The sequence below is a fragment of the Triticum aestivum genome, chromosome 3A (assembly GCF_018294505.1).
Source record: "Triticum aestivum cultivar Chinese Spring chromosome 3A, IWGSC CS RefSeq v2.1, whole genome shotgun sequence".
NCBI classification, from domain to species: domain Eukaryota; kingdom Viridiplantae; phylum Streptophyta; class Magnoliopsida; order Poales; family Poaceae; genus Triticum; species Triticum aestivum.
In genome coordinates this window covers 120,626,621-120,649,540 of record NC_057800.1, presented here as the reverse complement: position 1 = coordinate 120,649,540, position 22,920 = coordinate 120,626,621, and the positions used below count along the sequence as shown (strand labels likewise).

The window sequence follows — 22,920 nt, the reverse complement described above, 5'->3', positions numbered from 1 at the left end:
ACAGGCTCGTCACGTGCCCCACCTCCTCCCCCACGGGCCGCCCGTCCGCACGACGGCCCGGGCCGCGGGCCCCACGGCCCGTGGGCGCCCACGTGCAGCGCTCGTTGACGTGGACCGGCCCCGCCGCGGAGCAACACGCTTCGTGGGTTGCCCCTCTGCCTGCCCCCGCGGTGCGGCGCGCAGTTACCGTCCTGCCCCTCCGCGCGCCGCCGCGTCGACCGCGCTTTCCCGCCGGTGGCAGGCGCGTAAATAGGGGGAAATCGAGGGGCGGTCGCGGCCGCGTCGCGAGCCGGGGCTTTTCAAAGCTCACGCCACTGCTCCCCCACCCACCCTCTCCCCCTCTCTGTCCCTCTCCCTCTCTCTCTCTCCTTCCGTGTGATCTGCTCTCGCTCCTTCGCCCACTCGAGAGGGCGACCTCTTCCTTCGAGCTCGGCAAGGCCCCTTTCCTCGAGCTCAGCCGGCAGCGGAGTCGAGCTGCGTGGTGCGGAGGGCATGGCGACGGGGGGAGGCGGAGGAGGAGGAGCGGCGGACTTCGGGGCGGCGGGGGGAGCGGGCGGCAGGATGCCGACGTGGAGGGAGAGGGAGAACAACAAGCGGAGGGAGCGGCGGCGGCGCGCGATCGCCGCCAAGATATTCTCCGGCCTGCGGGCGCACGGCGGGTACAAGCTGCCCAAACACTGCGACAACAACGAGGTCCTCAAGGCCCTCTGCAACGAGGCCGGCTGGGTCGTCGAGCCCGACGGCACCACCTACCGCAAGGTCCGTACCACCACGCCTTCCCCGCTCTCTCTCCCCCGACCGCAAGGCCGGATGGATCTCCGCCACCACAACCGGTCGATCGATCCCTCTGCCTCGCTCCTCCACGGGAGGCCGGCCAGCGGCGCCGTAGTCCAGCGAGCGAGCTAAGCTCGTCGAGCGCAGCAGGTTTGCGGCGGAGGCGGCGCGCGCGGTGGATCTCGGCGTGGTACGGCGAGGGTCAGCTGGTGCCTGGGCGGCCTGCGGCGCGGTGTGAACCGTGTGGCGTCCAGTCGTACCTTTCCTATTTTAATTTTCCTCCGTTTCTTTGGGGATGGGTCGCACGTGGGTGGCGACGGGCAAAGGGTGGTGTGGTGGGAGACGCCAGTCTGGTCCGTGCACGGGTGTGCCGGACGGGAGTGCGGGGTGGGTGGGTGGCTGGTCTGGCAGGCGCGTTCGTGGAATTTCGGGGCATCGGGGAACTGCTGCCGCTGGGGAAAAAGAAAAGCTAGATTCTCCTAGCGCGGCGACGAATTGAGCATCTTGTATCGGTGCCGTGCTGCTCCCCTGCAAATCCTATCGCGATGCTAGCATTTCGTGGATCAGGATTCCTGTTCGGCTCGTAAGATCTGTGGGCGAGAAACACGCTGAAGCAACTCTATATGCTCCTGAATTATTGCCTGCTGCGTGTTCATGCCTTTGCATCATGTCTTCCAAGCAATCCCACAGTCTAGCATGGTGCAATTCACTGTCGGCATCATGATGTTTGACCATCTTGTGCTTGCCTGATCGTTGCTACACGCGAGTCGAACTGTGGCAAATAGCCACGAGGCTTGCTGCCTCTCCGTGTTTGTCAGGATAGCGCATTAATATTTGCACCATGAGCTATCATACATTACTTGTGCCATGGTTATCTATCTATCATACGTACATTACTTCTCTATATATACATATTACTACTTGCAATGTAGTGCTCTCCCCGTGCCATGGTGTGAAATAGTGTCCTGCTCCGTGATAAAATGTTGTTGAGTAGGTATCAATTCTGCAGAAATACCGCATCTGGTTTACTTTCAGCCAGTCGGAGAGAGTCCTCTGATGCTAACAATGTGCTCGTTTTTTGTACGTTAAAATGTTGTTCAGTAGGTAGCAATTTTGCTGCAGAAACTAACAATGTGTTTGTTATTTGTTCACAGGGATGCAGACCTGCAGAACGCATGGATGGGATTGGGTGCTCCGTGTCACCAAGCCCATGTTCCTCATATCAGCCAAGTCCGCGGGCATCATACAATGCGAGCCCTACCTCCTCTTCATTCCCCAGCGGCGCGTCTTCGCCCTTCCTCCCGCATTCTAACAACATGGTTAATGGCGTTGATGCAACCCCCATCCTACCTTGGCTGCAAACGTTCTCCAATTCGACGGCATCGAATAAGCGGCCGCATCTTCCGCCGCTGCTGATTCACGGGGGCTCCATTAGCGCCCCGGTGACTCCTCCACTGAGCTCACCGACTGCTCGCACCCCTCGCATGAAGACAGACTGGGACGAGTCGGTGATCCAGCCTCCGTGGCATGGTTCAAACAGCCCTTGCGTGGTGAACTCCACCCCGCCAAGCCCCGGGCGTCAAATGGTTCCTGACCCGGCATGGCTGGCCGGCATCCAGATCTCGTCAACGAGCCCTTCATCGCCCACATTCAGTCTCATGTCCTCCAACCCATTCAGCGTCTTCAAAGAAGCCATCCCTGGCGGCGGTTCATCAAGGATGTGCACGCCGGGGCAGAGCGGCACGTGCTCGCCGGTGATCCCTGGCATGGCGCGGCACCCGGACGTTCACATGATGGACGTGGTCTCCGACGAGTTCGCGTTTGGAAGCAGCACCAACGGCGGCGCTCAGCAGGCCACCGCCGGACTGGTGAGGGCGTGGGAGGGCGAGAGGATCCACGAGGACTCCGGATCGGACGAGCTGGAGCTCACTCTCGGGAGCTCCAGGACGAGGAGCTGATGCTAACAGAAACCTAACTCGGGCGGGATTCTTTCTTGTTGTAGCTTATTTCTTCCTCTTCTTCTTGGTGTTCCATTAGTTTCTGAAAGAGAGACCAAGCGTGTGGTTCCTTCAGATAGCTTTCACTTGCTGTGGTGATGATAATTGTGTTATTTATTTGTGCGGATTACAAGAGCTAGGGAGGGTTCGGCGGCCAGAACCAGCTGATATGTAGCCTCCGCAGCTGGTGACCTCGATTTGGCCGCAATGTAAGCTCGTTGTGCTGTTGTTGTGACAAATGTACATTGATGTCAGAAATCACGAAAATTACCCATTCTTCCCGGCTCGACCGCCCCCCTTTTCTCGTATGCCATGGTGGACGGAGTCGGCACGCCGGTGGCTGCGAAGTCCGCGCTGCCGGGGGTCAACACGGTGTTTCTGGTCGAGGGGCGGACGGCGTCGCGGCCGTGTCTTGTCCGGGGCCGGCGGGCGTGATTGTGCCTTGACCAAATAGGCCTGCTGGCCAGCACTGCCGTCGCTTTCTCCGGTTTAACTGAGCGTGCCGTGCTGCGCCAAGTCAAAGAAAAACGCGGGCGTGCCGTCCGCAAATCCTGCCCTCCAGAAGCCGGACAATGCGGAAGGATCTTCACCTTCACCAGCGGAGAAGAAAAATATCTACTCCGTACGTAGCGCGTAGTCTACACCACACCACACCAGGCGGCGCCTTGTCGTATCTGTACCGCAGACTGCAGAGTCGCCTGCTGCTGCTGGGAGCAGCGCTACTTGCCGGAGTATTTCAGCGAACCGTGCTTTAGGATGTATCGTGTGGAAGCGCTTTGGTTAGCCTAAATTTGCGCCAAGTTACGAAAGATTGAGTACGAGTCAAGGGCTCCTCTGAAACGTAGGAATAAGCAAAAGAAGAAGATGAGATCAGCATGTTATGACTTGCCGAATTCTACTATAGTAAGGAATCAAAACAGAGGTATTTGCAAACTCCGATATAAAGCTAAAGTTCTTGCAAGACACGACGTCCTATTTTCCCCCCATAAAGAGGGTGCTTGTATATAAACTCGTAATGTAGCAGTGTACACCTCGTCTATGCGTAACTATGTTGCACACAACCAACATGAACAGACACACAATGTGAAAATATAGACTGACAACATTAAAGTCTATTTCTAAAAGGAAACCGGAGAAAAATCAATATGGAGCAGGCTTATCCAGCCGATATTACTTTCAGAAACCTAAAATGGAGGGGTTGGGGCTTTGGCTCCAGGCTCAAACTCTATGCCATTTTCGATTTCAGGACTTTTAGCCTATACCGCTATCCATGTTGGGTAAAAACCTCCCTGGCCATCTGTTTCAACCGTGTACACACCGCCATGAACAAAAGGTGGTACTCCATTGAATGTAGCATAGACCAAATACAAAGTCGTATAAAAACCATACCATGTGTACATAGACAAAGCAACCCTAATAAGGCATAGAAAGTCAAACTTTCTTGAGATCTAACCTCTTGCTTTGATCCAAAGGGGCTCCATAGATTGAAGTTCTACAAAATGTCATAGATAGTCCACAAAATTTGGTCCATAGAGACCTTGAGTAGCCAACACTTAGAAAAGAGAAAACTTAAGGTGCACCACATGATTATGGACCGTCCATTTGATGTGATCTGACGGCTAGGGTCTTGTGTGGTATGAGGTGATAATGTGGCCTCTAAGGCCATCTCCAATGCGGGTGCCAACAACGGGTGCTATGGTAATATCCCTGGTCGTTTTGCTAGCGGAGTTCGTGGCTAGGATTGGTGCTTCAAGTTGAGACCGATGCTTGGTACGATTCACGAGCTCAAATTTTCTCCGAGGCAACCGTAAATAAAGCGATTGCATTGGAGACCTAGACTGGCCCGCAAAACGTTGATGTAGACCAGAAAATGCCGTTGAGCGCAATTTGCATAGCAAATCATCGCCCCAGGGAAGAAAACTCCATAGAGGACTCGAATAACGCCACATGATCGTCTAGACGGGCCGGAAAGCACAATTCACACACGCTCCCCAACGAAGCCCTAACTGGCCAACCTTCATTAGTTGAAACTAGATCCGGAGAACCAAGACGCACAACCACGCCATCCGCTCCGCAGGACAGCACACCGAAACAAACTCGCAGAAGAAAAAAAAAACCCGGAGAACCATATCAAGGGACACACCACCCTCCACATGCCTACCAACGATGCCACGAACCACCATCAGAATGAGAACGAGGCAGGAAAGGACTTATTCCATGCCGAAGGTGGCACCATCACCTTACCACTGATGACTAGGAACCAAAATCTAAACGAAAAACCTCACCCTACCACTACTGGTACGAAGTAACAGGATTTCCGCTCACTCATGTCGCCAAAAGTAGCGGACGAAGGGAGAAAGGGCCCATGATCTCGCCAGGGAGGAGGTAGATCAGCGCTGCCGCCGTAGCTCCTAGGGTTTTCACCGGAGGGAATGAGGAGGAAAATACTTCAAAACTTATATTGTGAACTTGTGGTTCTCTGCACATAGATATTGAAGTTGTTTATAAGTTTTATTTACAGAAAATTCTTTCTAAATTGCTAACCCACATTTATATGACTGCCAAACAACTAGAATTTTGTGTTCTAAGCTACATGTTGTATCAATTTTCTTGTTAGAGCAACTCCAATAGCTCCCGCAAAAATCTTCCCATAAAAGTGGTTTTACTGGATGAATATATAATTTACGGGAAGTTGTTAGACAACAACTTTTCTCAAATCTTGTAAACCTCTTTCCGTAAAATATGTTTTTCTTTTTTTTAGTCAAACAAACCTAACTAATGCCTGGGCCCGTATGTCATTGGCATGTGTGACGGTGACCGGCGAGGTGCGGTGCGGGGCGGCGGTGTAGCAGTGGCCTGACGTGGTGGCAGCGCGGCGAGGCGGTGGCTCGGCATGGAGGTGGTGGCATGGCGGCACGATGATCCAGTAGCCCGATGGCACGACGACGTAGGGCAGCGGCGTGAGGGCGGCAGTATGGCGATGCGACGACACGACAGTAGCGGCACGGAGTGGCGGTGCGAGGGCGGCGGCGGCGGCGGCGCGGGATGAAGCAATGAAGTGTTAGGCGGTTTTTTAACCGCCAAAAATTTACAAAGAGGACAAATCTTCCCGTATACTTGTGGGATGAGGGGGTGTTTTTAGGGGATCCGTAAAAAGTTTATGGGTTTACGAGAGCTGTTGAAGAGCTTTTTTTCTGCCCCAACTTCAATTATTTGAGATTTACAGAAGCCGTTAGAGTTGCTCTTATAGAGCTAAAAAAACAGCTAAAGCTGGGTCATTATCCATTTGATTGACACACGATGTGTGACAATGTGCAAACGTGGATCACACGTAGTCCACAAAAAATAATCGGTTGTATTTTCGATATCCAAAATAAATACCCGGCAAACAATGGTCAGGATGCTTGATTTAGTACTAATTTCTTGGGTTTCACTTTCCCTCTTGCGATTGCGGCGGCTAGGGCACTCATCCCTTCTATGCTTCGCCGGCAAATCCGTGAATCCACCTCCCCTCTACCGACCACTCAAGTGGCTGGTGGCGGGAGGGGGATCCCTGCCTCGGTTTCAGCCAATAGTTAAGGTTATAGTTTTTCTCTCGCGGGGGGACGACGTTCGGACGCATGACGATGCTTCAACTTTGAGTTGATCTTTTGGGATGTGATCCTCCTCGAGTTCGCACATCGGCACGGAGTCGGTGGTGTTCTGGCATAGATTCCTGTCATATCCTTGGGATGGCGAGGTTAGGATTTCTCGCCGTGTGTGTGGCATCGAGATTTGATGCCAGGCGCTTCAAGGGTTTAATGACGATGTTTGTGGCTCTAGGGTGTTGTGCATGAAGACTTATCCACTGTCATCGTCAAGGTCAAGCCTGCTTCGGTAGAATAACGGCGACAATAGGGCATTGACAACTTGTTATAGTGGCGGTGTGGTCATTCGGCTGTGCATGGTCCTCCGTGTAACTTTTATTATGTTTGTGGTGCTTTATACTTCTTATGAACCTCTTTTTTCTTGAAAAAAAATGATAAGGATTTTAATTCTTGATGCATCTTCGTTAGAAAATAGCTCGTCTTCCGTTCGAATAAACCAATAGTCGCAAACACATTTTTAGGATGGCACATGCACAAAGATTCATTCATGAACCAACCAATTGTTGCAAGCTTTTATCTTTATACATTTTTAGCTTTGTGTGGTTCGCTATAGCCTATAGCCTCCACATATTTTTTTTTCTTTTACTGAAGATGGATTCAGTTAGGCGTGAAAAATTTGTAAGAAGACTACATAAATCACGTTTAGCCCTTCGTAGTTGAGTTGGTTACGTTTTTGCACACGCCTAATTCAGATAGTTCCATCAAGCCACCTCCAGTCATGCAGAGTAGGTAACCAGTCCAAGAAGAATATGATGATATGATTCCTAATTCCTTAAGAGATATACTTACACTCAAACGATCTCGGCGCTATCAAGTAGAGATCAGGAAGGAGAAGCAGGGTGCCACTGTGCTCGACGGAGAGCACAGCGTGTCACTAACATAGGAGAGACGACGGAGGCGCCACCGGAGCCATGGAAGAAGGGCAAGACGTAAAGGAGGCCACGTCTAAGAACTCAGAGGATTGGGGCAGCACTAATAACAACAGCAGATGCGACGGCGGTGACATGATCTCCGTCCAATTCATGCAGAAGGTATATACTCCTATATGTGTGCTTGCAGTATGCAGTTCTGTACTGCGTAGAACGAATTTTGCTGGAAGAGTCGTGCTCGTTTTACGCAGATTTGAACAGATCCTTGCAGAAATTTTGGGAACCTACTTCATGATCTTGGCGGGGTGCGGCTCCGTGGTGGTGAACCAGAGCACGGGCGGCGCGGTGACGTTCCCGGGGATCTGCGTCGTGTGGGGGCTCGTCGTCATGGTCATGGTCTACTCCGTCGGCCACGTCTCCGGCGCGCACTTCAACCCCGCCGTCACCATCGCCTTCGCCACCTGCCGGCGCTTCCCGTGGAAGCAGGTACTTTCAACACAGGGATGTTCGTTGGGATGAAAAAACATGATGTGATCAGAAACACTGTAGATTATCCGAAAATGCCACTTTTTCAGTGTATTGACAAACTGAAAATGTGGATGTGTTGCAGGTGCCGTCCTATGTGCTGGCTCAGGTGCTGGGATCCACGCTGGCGAGCCTGACGCTGCGGCTGACGTTCGGCGGCGCACACGGGCACTTCCTCGGGACGACGCCGTCCGGTTCGAGCACGCAGGCGGTGGCGCTCGAGTTCATCATCTCCTTCTACCTCATGTTCGTCGTCTCAGGCGTGGCCACGGACGACAGAGCGGTAAGACCACCGCTTCGCGCCGCCCAGCACTTGGAGATCGATCGGAAACGATGAACTTTTCCTGATATGCGATAGCTCTGGAATGTCAGAGAGGGAGTATGAAGAACTGAGTGACGCTTTCTCTTGCAGGTTGGTGAACTGGCTGGTCTCGCAGTCGGTGCCACCGTCGTGCTGAACGTGCTCTTTGCCGGGTACAGGCCGATCCAAAGCATCATATATGGCAAATAAACTGAAATTGTAGATTCTTGATCTTCTTACCCCTGACCCCCTGACCTGATCTGTGGATGTTGCATTCTGCTTCTTGCTTCTTCGGAGCGGATGCGCAGGCCGATTACGGGGGCGTCAATGAACCCTGCGAGGAGCCTAGGGCCGGCGATCGTCGCCTGCCAGTTCGGCAGCGTGTGGGTGTACATCGTCGGCCCGGTGTGCGGGACGGTGGCGGGAGCCTGGACCTACAACCTCATCCGGCTCCCTGGAAAGGCAGTTAGAAATGATTAGGAGGATGTACTTCCTTCGTTCCGAAATACTCGACATGATTATAGTTCAAATTTGAAGTAACTTGAACTAAAACCACGTAAATACTCGACATGGTTATAGTTCAAATTTGAAGTAACTTTAACTAAAACCACGCCAAGTATTTCCAAACGGAGTTTATAGTATGTTACAGAGGTGAAAAATGTACGTGCGCTCATGGGTGGTTTCCTGATAAACCAGACTCATATTCCTTTCTTTCACATTTGCCCATGAAATTAGTATTTGGCATCAACAATACAATCAATCTGGACAAACTTTTCCATGCCTTGTTATCATAACTAAGAACCTATTTCGAATTGTAAAGACTTGAACGCAGATGGTGAGATTACTCTTAAAAGTCCAGCCAAACGTTCAAAATTCCTAAATAGGAAATTACCAGCTTGAAAACATCTCCATCTTTTTGGAAAAAGTAAGTGTTTGCGCAATCATCCCTCACTGACGAGCTGAAAATCAATGCAGACACTAAATGCACACCGGGGGAAAAAGTAACATAGAAGTGGCAGGCAAACTAAACAATAGTGTTACAAGGCCGCATTGTGGCGTTGACACAACACTATATTGCACAATCCTGTGCTCGCCCTCAGTACAAAATAATCATAGGGAATCATTTTGTGTATGAAATGTAGTACAACAATCCACACAAGTAATAGAGAGCAAAAAGGCATCAATCCTGGGGTGTCAGCACGGTGAAAGCTGAGCAGAGACTGATGTACTAGAGATATGAAGGGAATCACAGGGACAAGGGCAGGAAGATAAAGCAAATGTACAACTACAGACACCTAAATCACTGTGCTAGAACCAATAATAATTTAACAAAGGGCAGGAGGGGTAACAGCAGCATCTAAAGTTGTTGTAGCAAAATATTTGCTGCTCAACGCAAGACTTGGATGAGAACTTGGTACGCAGTGAGCTGGGCACAGAAAAGTTTTGCATATCAAAATTGGCCAGACAGGTCCCGCCTGGTGCTATTGGAACATCCGGAGGAAATTGTTTGCGTAGGCCATCGGCTTGACATCAGGGTGTGACTGCAATAATAGAAGTGTGATCAACCAAATGTGGGTTGAGAAAAGTTCAGCATGATTGATCAAATAAATGACTAGGGCATAAGCAGTTAGGAGGTGCTTGAAATAGATATCTGCAACTTTCGAACTATATGCTGTGCCAGTCAAGTTCAACAAGAATTAACGCACTTTGCAAGAAGCTTAGATGCAAAAGGCCAACGAGGACATACCACTGCTGAGAAACTAACAATATCTGGCTTTAAATCTGGAGCACTGAACCGAATAAATGCACCTTTGTTGCCCATCTGCATCGGAAATTTAGAACAGCATCATGCAGTCAGCATCAATACTATGATGAGGAACAGACATGAAAAGGAAAACAGATGGCTTCCCAGGACTATATATCAAGAGAGAATTGCAAGGAATGCAAGCAGTGTAGTTTTTTCCCGTGATTTAGCATACCTGGTCGCAATAGTTAGGAGCTGAGAAGACAGTAATAAGCTTTCCGTCATGCATGGTTTCATACCCTTCATCCTTAACTTCGTGGGATCGGACAACAAGGTCTAGCAGGCAATCAACCATATTAGAAGAAAACATGCAAGAAAAGAATGCTATATAGAAACGAGAAAGATACTCCAGCAAGTTTAAACTAAATGTATCTGGTACGTTAAAACAACAAGAACGACAATTTGTTATGGGGCCTACCAAGGTTGTTATCTTCTAAAAACCTCTTTGTCACATCTCCACCAAAGGAAAGCCCTACACCTCGTTTGCTTGGACCTCTCCCAGGCTGAGGCTGAGGGTCACTCCATAGAATTTCACACATCAAACCTGTCAACAACAAAGCAAGAGTTTAGTTTGCCAAATAGCTGAAGCACGCATATACATACACACACATAAATGCAATATATATTACTTCCATAGCAAGTTTTGTTAACAAGTAAATGTTTTTGCAGAACGAATTCACAACAGAATCTACAATGATAGCACATAGCCATCAGAAATGCAATGGTTGTAATCCCATGGACATATCTTGCACAAAATGAACAAAATCAAGGTTGCAATGGTGACTTCTTTTTCAGTTTCTAAAAAACAGAATAATGAAAAGGTACTTTGACATCTTTGATGTCAACGATGAGTCGATGATATGTTTCCAGCTTCAGGCGAGAAGCAAGGAAAAATGCAATCATTGCATAACTCAGGTGTTTATAAAAGCAGTTCATTAAAAAGGAATGAAGGAAAAATCATATATCCACTCAAGAATGGACAACTGTAAATAGTGAAGTGAGAAATACCTTCTTCAGGAGGCTCACAGAAACGATCAATGGCCTTAATGTCCGATAACTTTACTCCATCAACACTAAACAGACCCCCATGAACTACAAAGACCTTCTTGTTGATTACATGAGCCAGAGGTAAGCAACAAAATACTTCAGCAAACAGCTCGACAAACGTATCACTCAACTTGGACTTCACTTCTCCCTCAAAACCGTATATTTTGTTCATGCTCTTGCTTTCATGGTTTCCTCTTGCTAGATACATACCTGATTATAGAACATTCTAGCCACGCTTAACTCATAGTTCCACTTAATTAAAGCTGAACTGGCAGGAGGATGTAGCAGAATACATACTACAGCAAACCGACTAGTTCAATTTATGACCATGAACAATATAATAATTGAAGATTATTACCAGTTGGATAGAGACACTTGAATGCAAAGAGAGTAAGTATGACTTCAAGTGAAAACGATCCTCTGTCCACAAAGTCTCCATTGAAGAGGTAAGGGTTGTCTTCAGAGGGAAGCCCATTGAGCTCAAATATATTTAGCAGATCAAAGTACTGTAAATAGAAATAGAACAGCAGGGCGTTAAGCTCCCCAATAGGTAACAACAAAAGAAATCACAATCAAAATTAGAATGTCATTAAGGCTAGTGATTTTGACCTCATTCTAACTATATGTGTGAATATAAAGGGTTATGTTACCACTTCACAGGATTAAAGCATTTCAAAATGCATACGCCAAATGGTTATTGACAGCTATGTCCAGAGAAACACTTTACTTGTTAAGGCAAATACCTGGCCGTGAACATCACCGCAGACCGTAAAGTGACAACCATTCGGAACATTCACATCGACAAGGGAAGGCACTGCTCGCAGCAAGTCCCGTGCTTGTAACACAATCTGTAGTGCATACCTATACCAGGTTGCCAACTTATAGTTCATCAAAAATATCCAAGAAAACTTGTAGAAGGAAAACAAAATGGATCATGATTGCCATGACAATTACAAACTGTACCTTTTATGTATACATTTTTGTGTCTTGAAATCCTCCAGCATCTGCTTGACGAAATCTAATGTTATTGTATCCCCATCAATTCTTGCTCCAGTATATTGTGGTTCAACTTCTGTAATATCAACAATGTTTGTTTAACTCAACTATAACTGAGATAAAAATACCTATCAGCTATTTTAATAACGAAAGCTCAATTTCACTAATAGAACATGTAATGTTAGCAATATACCAACACAGCACACTACATTTCACACTAAGAACTGTCACTCTCAGCATCTGTTGCTTCACTTAGATTGTGTGCATAATATGCCGAAGCATTAAAAGACTATGAAAGTATAAAACAATAGAAGCAACCAAGAGCTGAATATGGAAGGCACTCTAAAACCAATACAAGAGCTCATGAATACAAGCAAATAGATTTATCATGAAAGAACATACTAATAATAGCACAAGGAAAGAATGCTAGTGTCCCATTTGTAGCCACATTAACATAGAGCAGGAAGTGATGTGCCAAAAAATATGGAAATTCAAAGACAGGTACCTATTATATGATAATCAAGAGAATCTGCTATAGAGCGCCTTTCTGTATCCCCTACAGAAATTGCTTCTTCGAAACGAATTTTTTGGACAGCTTTCTCACACTCTTTCAACTTTCTTGTAGCATCTGGATCATTAGGACAGATTCTTTTCACCTAATAGGAAAATACAATTGCATATATTATTTAGTTGCAGGGAAAGTAAATCCCAATATGGAATCTCATTGTCTAAAAAGTAAATGTAATCGGAGCAGACTATACACAAATGAACACCAATATCCAGTAGTCATATAATTAAGTGGATTTATTAAACAATATGACATATACCTGTTGAAAATCTTTCAGGGCTTCCTTGAATTTTCCCATAGCAAGATATGCTGCACCTCGTCTATAATAACCCTACAGACACAAGTTGTGCAAAAGGTGAGAACCTACAATTTTTTTCCAGCAGCAGGCCCAGGTCATAGTCTCATAGATACTCACTTTCGAATATTTAGGATCAATCTCAATAGCCTTTGTAGCATCCTGGACAGCACTTCCATATTCCTCAAGCTTTGTGTGTGCAAATGCACGATTTGCCCAATAAACCGCATTTGATCCATTCAGATCAATAGCCTGGTCATAAAGCTCTACAGCCTGAGAAAACTTGTTTGCTGGAGGGAAAACATAGCAATAGTTAGGCAACAACAATCATCAAGGAAATCCTAACGCTAAGGGACCCCGTATGCCTCATTTGGATATTAGCATAATGCCGTGAAAGATAGTCATTCAAGTTCAGTTTATTGCCACAAAAGCACATCTAAAACTGGATATGCCTCAACTTCATTTACTAATTAATTAGTGTCAGGTCTAGCTATTAAATTAAATTAAATACAACAAGCAACCCAACAAGTTGGGTCCTTAAATTAAGTGTTGGGGTTCTTAGTCCTCGCCTAAGTTTTTTCCATTTTTCCCGTATTACTCTGCGCAATCCCTTTTTCTCTGAGCGCATTCCTATTCCACCACACATCATCTGCCTCCCATGCACCCGAATGCATGCATGCATGCATTAACTGCTCTCCTTCCTATTCGCCTTATGTTGTGCTAGTGGGGGGAGAAACCAAGAGACCAAATAGGCAATCACAGAGGACTAACCAATCACGGCATGCACATTTATCTCCATTTATAATGACCCTGCTCTCACGATCCATGCAGCTTACTCTAACGAAGGGCAAATTAGCAGTGTTCAAGAAAGTGTTTCTAAGCGACGCTCAGCGCTTGATCGCAAAACGTTTCGCTTTGCCCTTAGTGGTAGATTAAGCGTTTTTTAAAATTGGCTGTTTTGAACTACTTATGCTTGGCTGCTTGCGCAATAATGGCAATATACCATTTATCTTGTTATTAGGGTCTGTTCGGGAACTTTAGCTGCGGCCAATTTCACAAACACACGCACTTTGGCTGCGGCCATTGCTCTAAGTTGTGCCATCCTTTGCTTACACTTTCCGCTTTTTTGAACATTGCAAATTAGTCCAAAAAACGGGAACACTTATACGCAGAGTAAAAAGGACCAGAGGTAGTACAGTTGTAAGGCCCCATTGACAACAATGAGACGATAAAATGGTGGTGTACAATCTAGACATACGACAGGAAGATAACATATATCCTTACCCTTGAAGGCATCGTTTGCCCTAAGTTTGAGTTCCTCAGCCTTCTGCACATTTGAATTTGAACTATCACCCATGATATCGGTTGTGTCTAGTTCATACACAGACTTCAAAGCTCCTTATTCACCTATTTACATCATAAAGGAAATTCGCAAAAAAAAATCAGTCTTGCAAAAAGTTTGATAAAATCCAAAATTTCAAACACACCAAAGCATGCATGTTTAAGAGACTAGTAACTAAGGACTGTTAACATGTTATGTTTGTGCCCAGGCTACTAAAAGACAGCAATTCAATTACTTACTATTACACCATATTCTGGTATGTTTCATGCATTCCATCGTACCCCTATTCCACTTTTGGTTTGACCACTGTGAAATCAGATATGCCATATAAAATTTGCTATGAAAAGCTATTGATGAGTATAACCAATCATTGTTCCAAATATCGGCCAATTATTCGGCATCTCGGTCAGTTAATTGCTACTCGGTGGGTCACCGAATGACCGGTTGACTGATTTATCGGCCAATTAACTGGAAAATTCGCCTACTTATCCTCACTCCGCAACCGACTGATATGGTACCAGTTACCAATATCTTGAACATTGGAACCAATCAACCGGGATAGACGACATTTTGGTCAATATTCCACATGCCTTTGTTCACGCACATGGGGTGGTGCTTCTGCTTATGTTCTTCTGAGCACTTGAGTCAGCTAGATAATGGACGTACTAGGTCCAATTAGAGCTATTGATAAAACATCCCGGCAAGGCCTGGCTTTGTGTGCGATTGCATCACTCCAATTTGCACAAGATATAAACATAAAAGAGATAACAAATCGAAACAATGGCTCGTCCCATGCGCTGACCAGGCTTTTCACTACAGCCAGTAAGTTGCCCTAAATGTTTCCCAGCGGGATGCTACCTAAAATCCACGAGGTCGGGTACCTCTATGAATCGGTCGTCTCCGCAGACGGCAGGCAGTTGATTTGACAGAGGAAAAAAACGAACTTTGAAAAAGTGACCCAACTAGCTTCGGCCCAATCTCTCGAACAGCCTTGGCTGCAGATCTAGATGGCGGTGTGCCGGGGCTCAAGGCCAAAACTTGCAAGGGTTTGATTGGTTAGGGTTGAGGTAACCAATCACTGGATGGCTAAGGAGCTCGTACCTTGGAAACCGCTGTCCAAGGTAGCGGACGGGGTGGAAACGGCTGGGGCAGGGCAGCGGCGCGCGGCGGGGCAGAACGGGAGCGGCGGGGCAGAACGGGAGCGGCGACGGCGGCGGCCGCGACGCGTTCGAGAGGCGAGATGCGTGAGGCGGGGGGCGGCGACGCGCGCTAAGCTACGGCGGCGGCAGGGTGTAGGAGAGATTTTATTGGGTCGGGTTGGAGCTTCGGGTAGGTCAAGACCGACCGAGCACGAGATAGGTCAGGAGCCAGGGGGAGGAGGGACGAGCTTACGGCGGAGAGAAACGAAAACCGGAATGCCAAATGGGCCCTGTTAGGTTGACTGGGCCTTTCGAGCCAGGCTCTCGGAAAAGCCGCCAAAGATGTGCAGGCCGGACCAGTACAACAAAATCATTTTTTTAGAAGAACGGGGAGGCTCCTCCTTGGTTCCATTGCTCGAATGAAACCTCAAAGTCCTTCATACATCAGCTCACTGAGAAGCGCAGTTTAAATGGACAGGAAATAAACTGCCTACACAAGGCAAATACTGCAGAACAGGAGAATGATACATAAGACGCCAGCCAAGAGGCTAACGACTATCTACTCTAGGCACATATCAGGTCCTGGAAGGCCTTGCGAGTCTTCAACGAGGGCACCGCCGTAGCCTGGGGTGACCAACATGCTGTCAAGGTCAGTGTTGGGCTGGAGAATGTTGCTGCTCTGGTCTCCCGCTTCTTGGAAGGAGAGGCGAAGATGGCGCTATCGTTAAAGATCCTCAGCTTGTTCCAAGGGTCCACCGGGGGGGGGGGGGGTCATGTGACACCCCCCTTGTCAGCCACTGATCGTCAAAGGTTGCCGAACGAAGTCTGCAAGATGTGTTGAGAAGGCCTCCAATCTCTCCACACACTTGTGTGGGGATAGCACAATCCAGTTTTTGATAGTTCTTAGGATCAGACTCAACACCTCTTTGATGGAGATCCATAAGGTGTTATTGAAAATGATAGAGTTCCTATATTTTCAAAGACACCAAAGCACAGCAGAGCTGACAGTATTGAGAGTAGAGTTTTTTTATTTGAGACCCAAATTTTGGCTACTGATTTGAAACCAGCCCCAATTTTGATCCCAAAATGCCCTTTCACCAGGGGCCAAATCTGCTTAGCAACTACATAGTCAAAGAATAAATGAGCACTAGATTCAACATCAGAGCAGAAAACACAATCCATAGGTTTAATAATCTGCCTTTTTCTAAGGTTGTCTTCGGTCGTCAGCTTATTATTAGCAAAGAGCCAGAGAAAAACATGAATTTTCGGGGGAACCCTAAGTTTCCAGACACAAAGAATGAAGACTAGTTGCACCCCTCTAAAGCTAATCACATGATAAAGAGAGCTAGCAGAATAAGTCCCTTTGTTTTCTAGTTGCCAAACCAGAGCATTAATATCATCAGTGAAAACGACACTGTTAGCCATCTCCACTAATTGATACCGTTGCTCCATAAGCTTATCATCAAAGTTTCTTCTAAAAGAAAGTTTCAGCTGATGCCCATCCCAAACCTCATTGACACTTTTGGTTTGCTCATTACAAATGGAGTAAATAGGCCAGAATTGCACAACCAGAGGATAAGTGCCAAACCAGGTATCTTCCCAGAATCTTACAGTATTCCCCGACTTAATCTTCCATCTGTAACCAAATTTCAGAGTTTGGATAATGGATTTGATCCCTTTCCAGAATCTAGAGGCCTTGGGGGACAAGTTAGGAGCAAAGATATTTATCCTCCTAGTCATGTATTTGTGATCTATGATCATTTTCCAAGGCTTACTGAAAGGGCATGTAACCCCTAAGTGTGGTTTTGGTAATTAATGACAATCTCTATGGACTAATGTTTTCATTGAGATATATTTGAAGGTATTGTCCATAGAAGGTGCATCAAGGATATTAGAAGGAATCAAGGATGAAGTCCATATATATGAAGATATATTTGCTCTAAGCTTTGGTATTCATGGACAATTCCTATGGAGCATCAAGTGCATTGAATCCTATATGAAGAAATGTTCCATAGTGATGCATGAAGCATGTTGGATTTATGTCGGAAGAATGCCATCAAAACATTCGAAGAAGTCCTCATTATATGTTCAAGATGGAGTTTGTTAGAGGATCTCAAAGGTTGACATTTGTGGGCTTGTAAGGATGGGCTTGAGATAATAATCAAATAGAAGAATTCAAGTTATGGTTTCAACACAAGTTCATGTTAAGCTCATGTGTTGGGTTTTCCGTTGATCAAGTCTTGAAGCAAGCAACTAGAGTGAAGAATTCATTATGCCTCTCAAGACATTACGATGGAGTTTTAGAAGAGCATGTGGTGACCAAGATGACATTCATAGTGGAATTTGATATGGTCATGAAAGAGTCTTTGGTGATATATTCTTGAAGCAATGAAGGGAGATGAGAGTTCATTATTGTTGGGGAACGTAGTAGTTTCAAAAAAAATCCTACGCAGATCATGGTGATGCATAGCAACGAGAGGGGAGAGTGTCGTCCACGTACCCTCATAGACTGTTAAGCGGAAGCGTTATAACAACACGGTTGATGTAGTCGTACGTCTTCACGATCGACCGATCCTCAGCACCAAACGTACGACACCTCCGCGTTCAGCACACATTCAGCTCGATGACGTCCCGCGAACTCACAATCTAGTAGAGCTCGGGGAAGAGTTTCATCAGCACGACGGCGTGGTGACGATGTTGATGAAGCTATCGACGCAGGGCTTCGCCTAAGCACCGCTACGATATAACTGAGGTGGATTATGGTGGAGGGGGCACCGCACACGGCTAAGAGATCAACATAACAATTGTTGTGTCTATGGGGTGCCCTGCCCCCGTATATAAAGGAGCTAGGGGGAGGCGGCCGGCCAAGGAGGAGGGCGCGCCAAGGGGGGAGTCCTACTCCCACCGGGAGTAGGACTCCCTCTTTTCCTAGTTGGAGTAGGAGAGGAGAAGGAAGGGAGAGATGAAGAGAAGGAAAGGGGGGCGCCGCCCCCCCTCCTTGTCCAATTTGGACTAGAGGGGGAGGGGCGCGCGGCTGCCCTTGGTCGCCCCTCCTCTTCTCCCACTAAGGCCCATTAGGCCCAATATACTCCCCGGGGGGTTCCGGTAACCCCCCGGTACTCCGGTAAATGTCCGAAACCTCCCGAAACACTTTCGGTGTCTGAACATAGTCATCCAATATATAGATCTTTACGTCTCGACCATTTCGAGACTCCTCGTCATGTCCGTGATCATATCTGGGACTCTGAACTACCTTTGGAGCATCAAAACACAAAAACTCATAATACCGATCGTCACAGAACTTTAAGCGTGCGGACCATACGGGTTCGAGAACTATGTAGACATGACCGAGACATGTCTCCGGTCAATAACCAATAGCGGAACCTGGATGCTCATATTGGTTCCTACATATTCTACGAAGATGTTTATCGGTCAAACCGCATAACAACATACGTTGTTCCCTTTGTCATCGGTATGTTACTTGCCTGAGATTCGATCGTCGGTATCTCAATACCTAGTTCAATTTCGTTACCGGCAAGTCTCTTTACTCATTTCGTAATGCAACATCCTGCAACTAACTCATTAGTCACATTGCTTGCAAGGCTTATAGTGATGTGCATTACTGAGAGGGCCCAGAGATACCTCTCCGACAATCGGAGTGACAAATCCTAATCTTGATCTATGCCAACTCAACAAGTACCATCGGAGACACCTGTAGAGCACCTTTATAATCACCCAGTTATGTTGTGACGTTTGGTAGCACACAAAGTGTTCCTCCGGTAATCGGGAGTTTCATAATCTCATAGTCATAGGAACATGTATAAGTCATGACGAAAGCAATAGCAGTAAACTAAAACGATCAAGTGTTAAGCTAACGGAATGGGTCAAGTCAATCACATCATTCTTCTAATGATGTGATCCCGTTTATTAAGTGACAACTCATGCATATGGTTAGGAAACATAACCATCTTTGATCAACGAGCTAGTCAAGTAGAGGCATACTAGTGACACTATGTTTGTCTATGTATTCACACATGTATTATGTTTCCGGTTAATACAATTCTAGCATGAATAATAAACTGTTGGGGAATGTAGTAATTTCAAAAAAAATCCTACGCACACACAAGATCATGGTGATGTATAGCAACAAGAGGGGAGAGTGTTGTCCACGTACCCTCGTAGACCGAAAGCGGAAGCGTTTGCACAACGCGGTTGATGTAGTCATACGTCTTCACGATCCGACCGATCAAGTACCAAACATACGATACCTCCGAGTTTAGCACACGTTCAGCTCGATGACGTCCCTCAAACTCCGATCCAGCCGAGCTTTGAGGGAGAGTTTCGTCAGCACGACGGCGTGGTGACGATGATGATGTTCTACCGACGCACGGCTTCGCCTAAGCACCGCTATGATATTATCGAGGTGGACTATGGTGGAGGGGGGAACCGCACACGGCTAAGAGATCCAAGAGATCAATTGTTGTGTCTAGAGGTGCCCCCTACCCCCGTATATAAAGCAGCAAGGGGGGAGAGGCGGCCGGCCAGGAGGAGGCGCGCCAGGGAGGAGTCCTACTCCCAGCGGGAGTAGGACTCCCTCCTTTCCTAGTTGGAGTAGGAGAAGGGGGAAGGAGGAGGGAGAGAGGAAGGAAAGGGGGGCGCCCCCCTCCTTATCCAATTCGGACTAGAGGGAGAGGGGGCGCGCGGCCTGCCCTGGCCGCCCCTCCTCTTCTCCACTAAGGCCCATTAACCCCCCCCCCCGGGGGGGGGGGGGGTCCGGTAACCCCCGATACTCCGGTAAAATCCTGATTTCACCCGGAACATTTCCGATATCCAAATATAGGCTTCCAATATATCAATCTTTATGTCTCGACCATTTCGAGACTCCTCGTCGTGTCCGTGATCACATCCGGGACTCCGAAATTCCTTTGGTACATCAAAACACATAAACTTATAATATAACTGTCATCGAACTTTAAGCGTGCGGACACTACGGGTTCGAGAACTATGTAGACATGACCGAGACACGTCTCCGGTCAATAACCAATAGCGGAACCTGGATGCTCATATTGGCTCCTACATATTCTACGAAGATCTTTATCGGTCAAACCACATAACAACATGCGTTGTTCCTTTTGTCATCGGTATGTTACTTGCCCGAGATTCGATCGTCAGTATCTCAATACCTAGTTCAATCTCGTTACCAGCAAGTCTCTTTACTCGTTCCATAACACATCATCCCGCAACTAACTCATTAGTTACAATGCTTGCAAGGCTTAAGTGATGTATATTACCGAGTGGGCCCAGAGATACCTCTGCGACAATCGGAGTGACAAATCCTAATCTTGAAATACGCCAACCCAACAAGTACCTTCGGAGACACCTATAGAGCACCTTTATAATCACCCAGTTACGTTGTGACGTTTGGTAGCACACAAAGTGTTCCTCCGGTAAACGGGAGTGGCATAATCTCATAGTCATAGAAACATGTATAAGTCATGAAGAAAGCAATAGCAACAAACTAAACGATAAAGTGCTAAGCTAATGGAATGGGTCAAGTCAATCACATCATTCTCCTAATGATGTGATCTCGTTAATCAAATGACAACTCTTTGTCTATGGCTAGGAAACATAACCATCTTTGATCAACGAGCTAGTCAAGTAGAGGCATACTAGTGACACTCTGTTTGTTTATGTATTCACACATGTATCATGTTTCCGATTAATACAATTCTAGCATGAATAATAAACATTTATCATGATATAAGAAAATAAATAATAACTTTATTATTGCCTCTAGGGCATATTTCCTTCAGTCTCCCACTTGCACTAGAGTTAATAATCTAGATTACATAGTAATGATTCTAACACCCATGGAGCCTTGGTGCTGATCATGTTTTGCTCGTGGAAGAGGCTTAGTCAACGGGTCTGCAACATTCAGATCCGTATGTATCTTGCAAGTCTCTATGTCTCCCACCTGGACTTGATCCCGGATGGAGATGAAGCGTCTCTTGATGTGATTGGTTCTCTTGTGAAATCTGGATTCCTTTGCCAAGGCAATTGCACCAGTATTGTCACAAAAGATTTTCATTGGACCCGATGCACTAGGTATGACACCTAGATCGGATATGAACTCCTTCATCTAGACTCCTTCATTTGCTGCTTCCGAAGCAGCTATGCACTCCGCTTCACACGTAGATCCCGCCACAAGGCTTTGTTTAGAACTGCACCAACTGACAGCTCCACCGTTTAACGTAAACACGTATCCGGTTTGCGATTTAGAATCGTCCAGATCAGTGTCAAAGCTTGCATCGACGTAACCATTTACGACTAGCTCTTTGTCACCTCCATAAATGAGAAACATATCCTTAGTCCTTTTCAGGTATTTCAGGATGTTCTTGACCGTTGTCCAGTGATCCACTCCTGGATTACTTTGTTACCTTCCTGCTAAACTTATAGCAAGGCACACATCAGGTCTGGTACACAGCATTGCATACATGATATAGCCTATGGCTGAAGCATAGGGAATATCTTTCATCTTCTCTCTATCTTCTGCAGTGGTCGGGCATTGAGTCTTACTCAACTTCACACCTTGTAAAACAGGCATGAACCCTTTCTTTGCTTGATCCATTTTGAACTTCTTCAAAACTTTGTCAAGGTATGTGCTTTGTGAAAGTCCAATTAAGCGTATTGATCTATCTCTATAGATCTTGATGTCCAATATATAAGCAGCTTCACCGAGGTCCTTCATTGAAAAACTCTTATTCAAGTATCCCTTTATGCTATCCAGAAATTCTATATCATTTCCAATCAGCAATATGTCATCCACATATAATATCAGAAATGCTATAGAGCTCCCACTCACTTTCTTGTAAATACAGGCTTCTCCAAAAGTATGTATAAAACCATATGCTTTGATCACACTATCAAAACGTTTATTCCAAGTCCGAGAGGCTTGCACCAGTCCATAAATGGATCGCTGGAGCTTGGACACTTTGTTAGCTCCCTTTGGATCAACAAAACCTTCCGGCTGCATCATATATAACTCTTCTTCCGGAAATCCATTCAGGACTGCAGTTTTGACATCCATTTGCCAAATTTCATAATCATAAAATGCAGCAATTGCTAACATGATTCGGACAGACTTAAGCATCGCTACGGGTGAGAAAGTCTCATCGTAGTCAATCCCTTGAAGTTGTCAAAAAACCTTTTGTAACAAGTCGAGCTTTATAGACAGTAACATTACCATCAGCGTCAGTCTTCTTCTTGAAGATCCATTTATTTTCAATGGCCTGCCGATCATCGGGCAAGTCAACCAAACTCCACACTTTGTTCTCATACATGGATCCCATCTCAGATTTCATGGCCTCAAGCCATTTTGCGGAATCTGGGCTTGATAACCCACAAGTATAGGGGATCGCAACAGTTTTCGAGGGTAGAGTATTCAACCCAAATTTATTGTTTCGACACAAGGGGAGCCAAAGAATATTCTCAAGTATTAGCATTTGAGTTGTCAATTCAACCACACCTGGATACTTAATATCTGCGGCAAAGTGTTTAGTAGCAAAGTAATATGATAGTAGTGGTAACGGTAGCAAAAGGTAATGATAGAAAAAGTA

The 22,920-nt window shown here is 46.5% G+C and overlaps 3 protein-coding genes across 3 annotated transcripts; 2 read left to right on the top strand and 1 right to left on the bottom strand.

The window, feature by feature from the left end:
* The first annotated feature begins 325 nt into the window (after positions 1–325).
* On the top strand, positions 326–3,052 carry LOC123060608 (protein BZR1 homolog 2). The gene is made up of 2 exons (XM_044483388.1): positions 326–759; positions 1,929–3,052. The coding sequence occupies exons 1-2, from the start codon at positions 493–495 to the stop codon at positions 2,730–2,732; spliced, it is 1,071 nt and encodes a 356-aa protein (XP_044339323.1). The 5' UTR covers positions 326–492; the 3' UTR covers positions 2,733–3,052.
* A 4,061-nt stretch (positions 3,053–7,113) lies between these two features.
* LOC123060606 (aquaporin NIP1-2-like) lies at positions 7,114–8,891 on the top strand. The gene is made up of 5 exons (XM_044483387.1): positions 7,114–7,449; positions 7,549–7,773; positions 7,898–8,095; positions 8,225–8,286; positions 8,422–8,891. Exons 1-5 carry the CDS (start codon positions 7,330–7,332, stop codon positions 8,591–8,593), a joined length of 777 nt encoding a protein of 258 aa, XP_044339322.1. The 5' UTR covers positions 7,114–7,329; the 3' UTR covers positions 8,594–8,891.
* Positions 8,892–9,115: 224 nt separating this feature from the next.
* On the bottom strand, positions 9,116–15,528 carry LOC123060605 (serine/threonine-protein phosphatase 5). Its single transcript, XM_044483386.1, has 13 exons — positions 15,267–15,528; positions 14,108–14,230; positions 12,944–13,113; positions 12,788–12,859; positions 12,466–12,616; positions 11,928–12,036; positions 11,708–11,825; positions 11,323–11,470; positions 10,926–11,174; positions 10,336–10,461; positions 10,093–10,193; positions 9,861–9,935; positions 9,116–9,654 (listed from the first exon to the last, which is right to left on the bottom strand). Exons 2-13 carry the CDS (start codon positions 14,178–14,180, stop codon positions 9,595–9,597), a joined length of 1,452 nt encoding a protein of 483 aa, XP_044339321.1. The 5' UTR covers positions 14,181–14,230; positions 15,267–15,528; the 3' UTR covers positions 9,116–9,594.
* Positions 15,529–22,920: the final 7,392 nt, after the last annotated feature.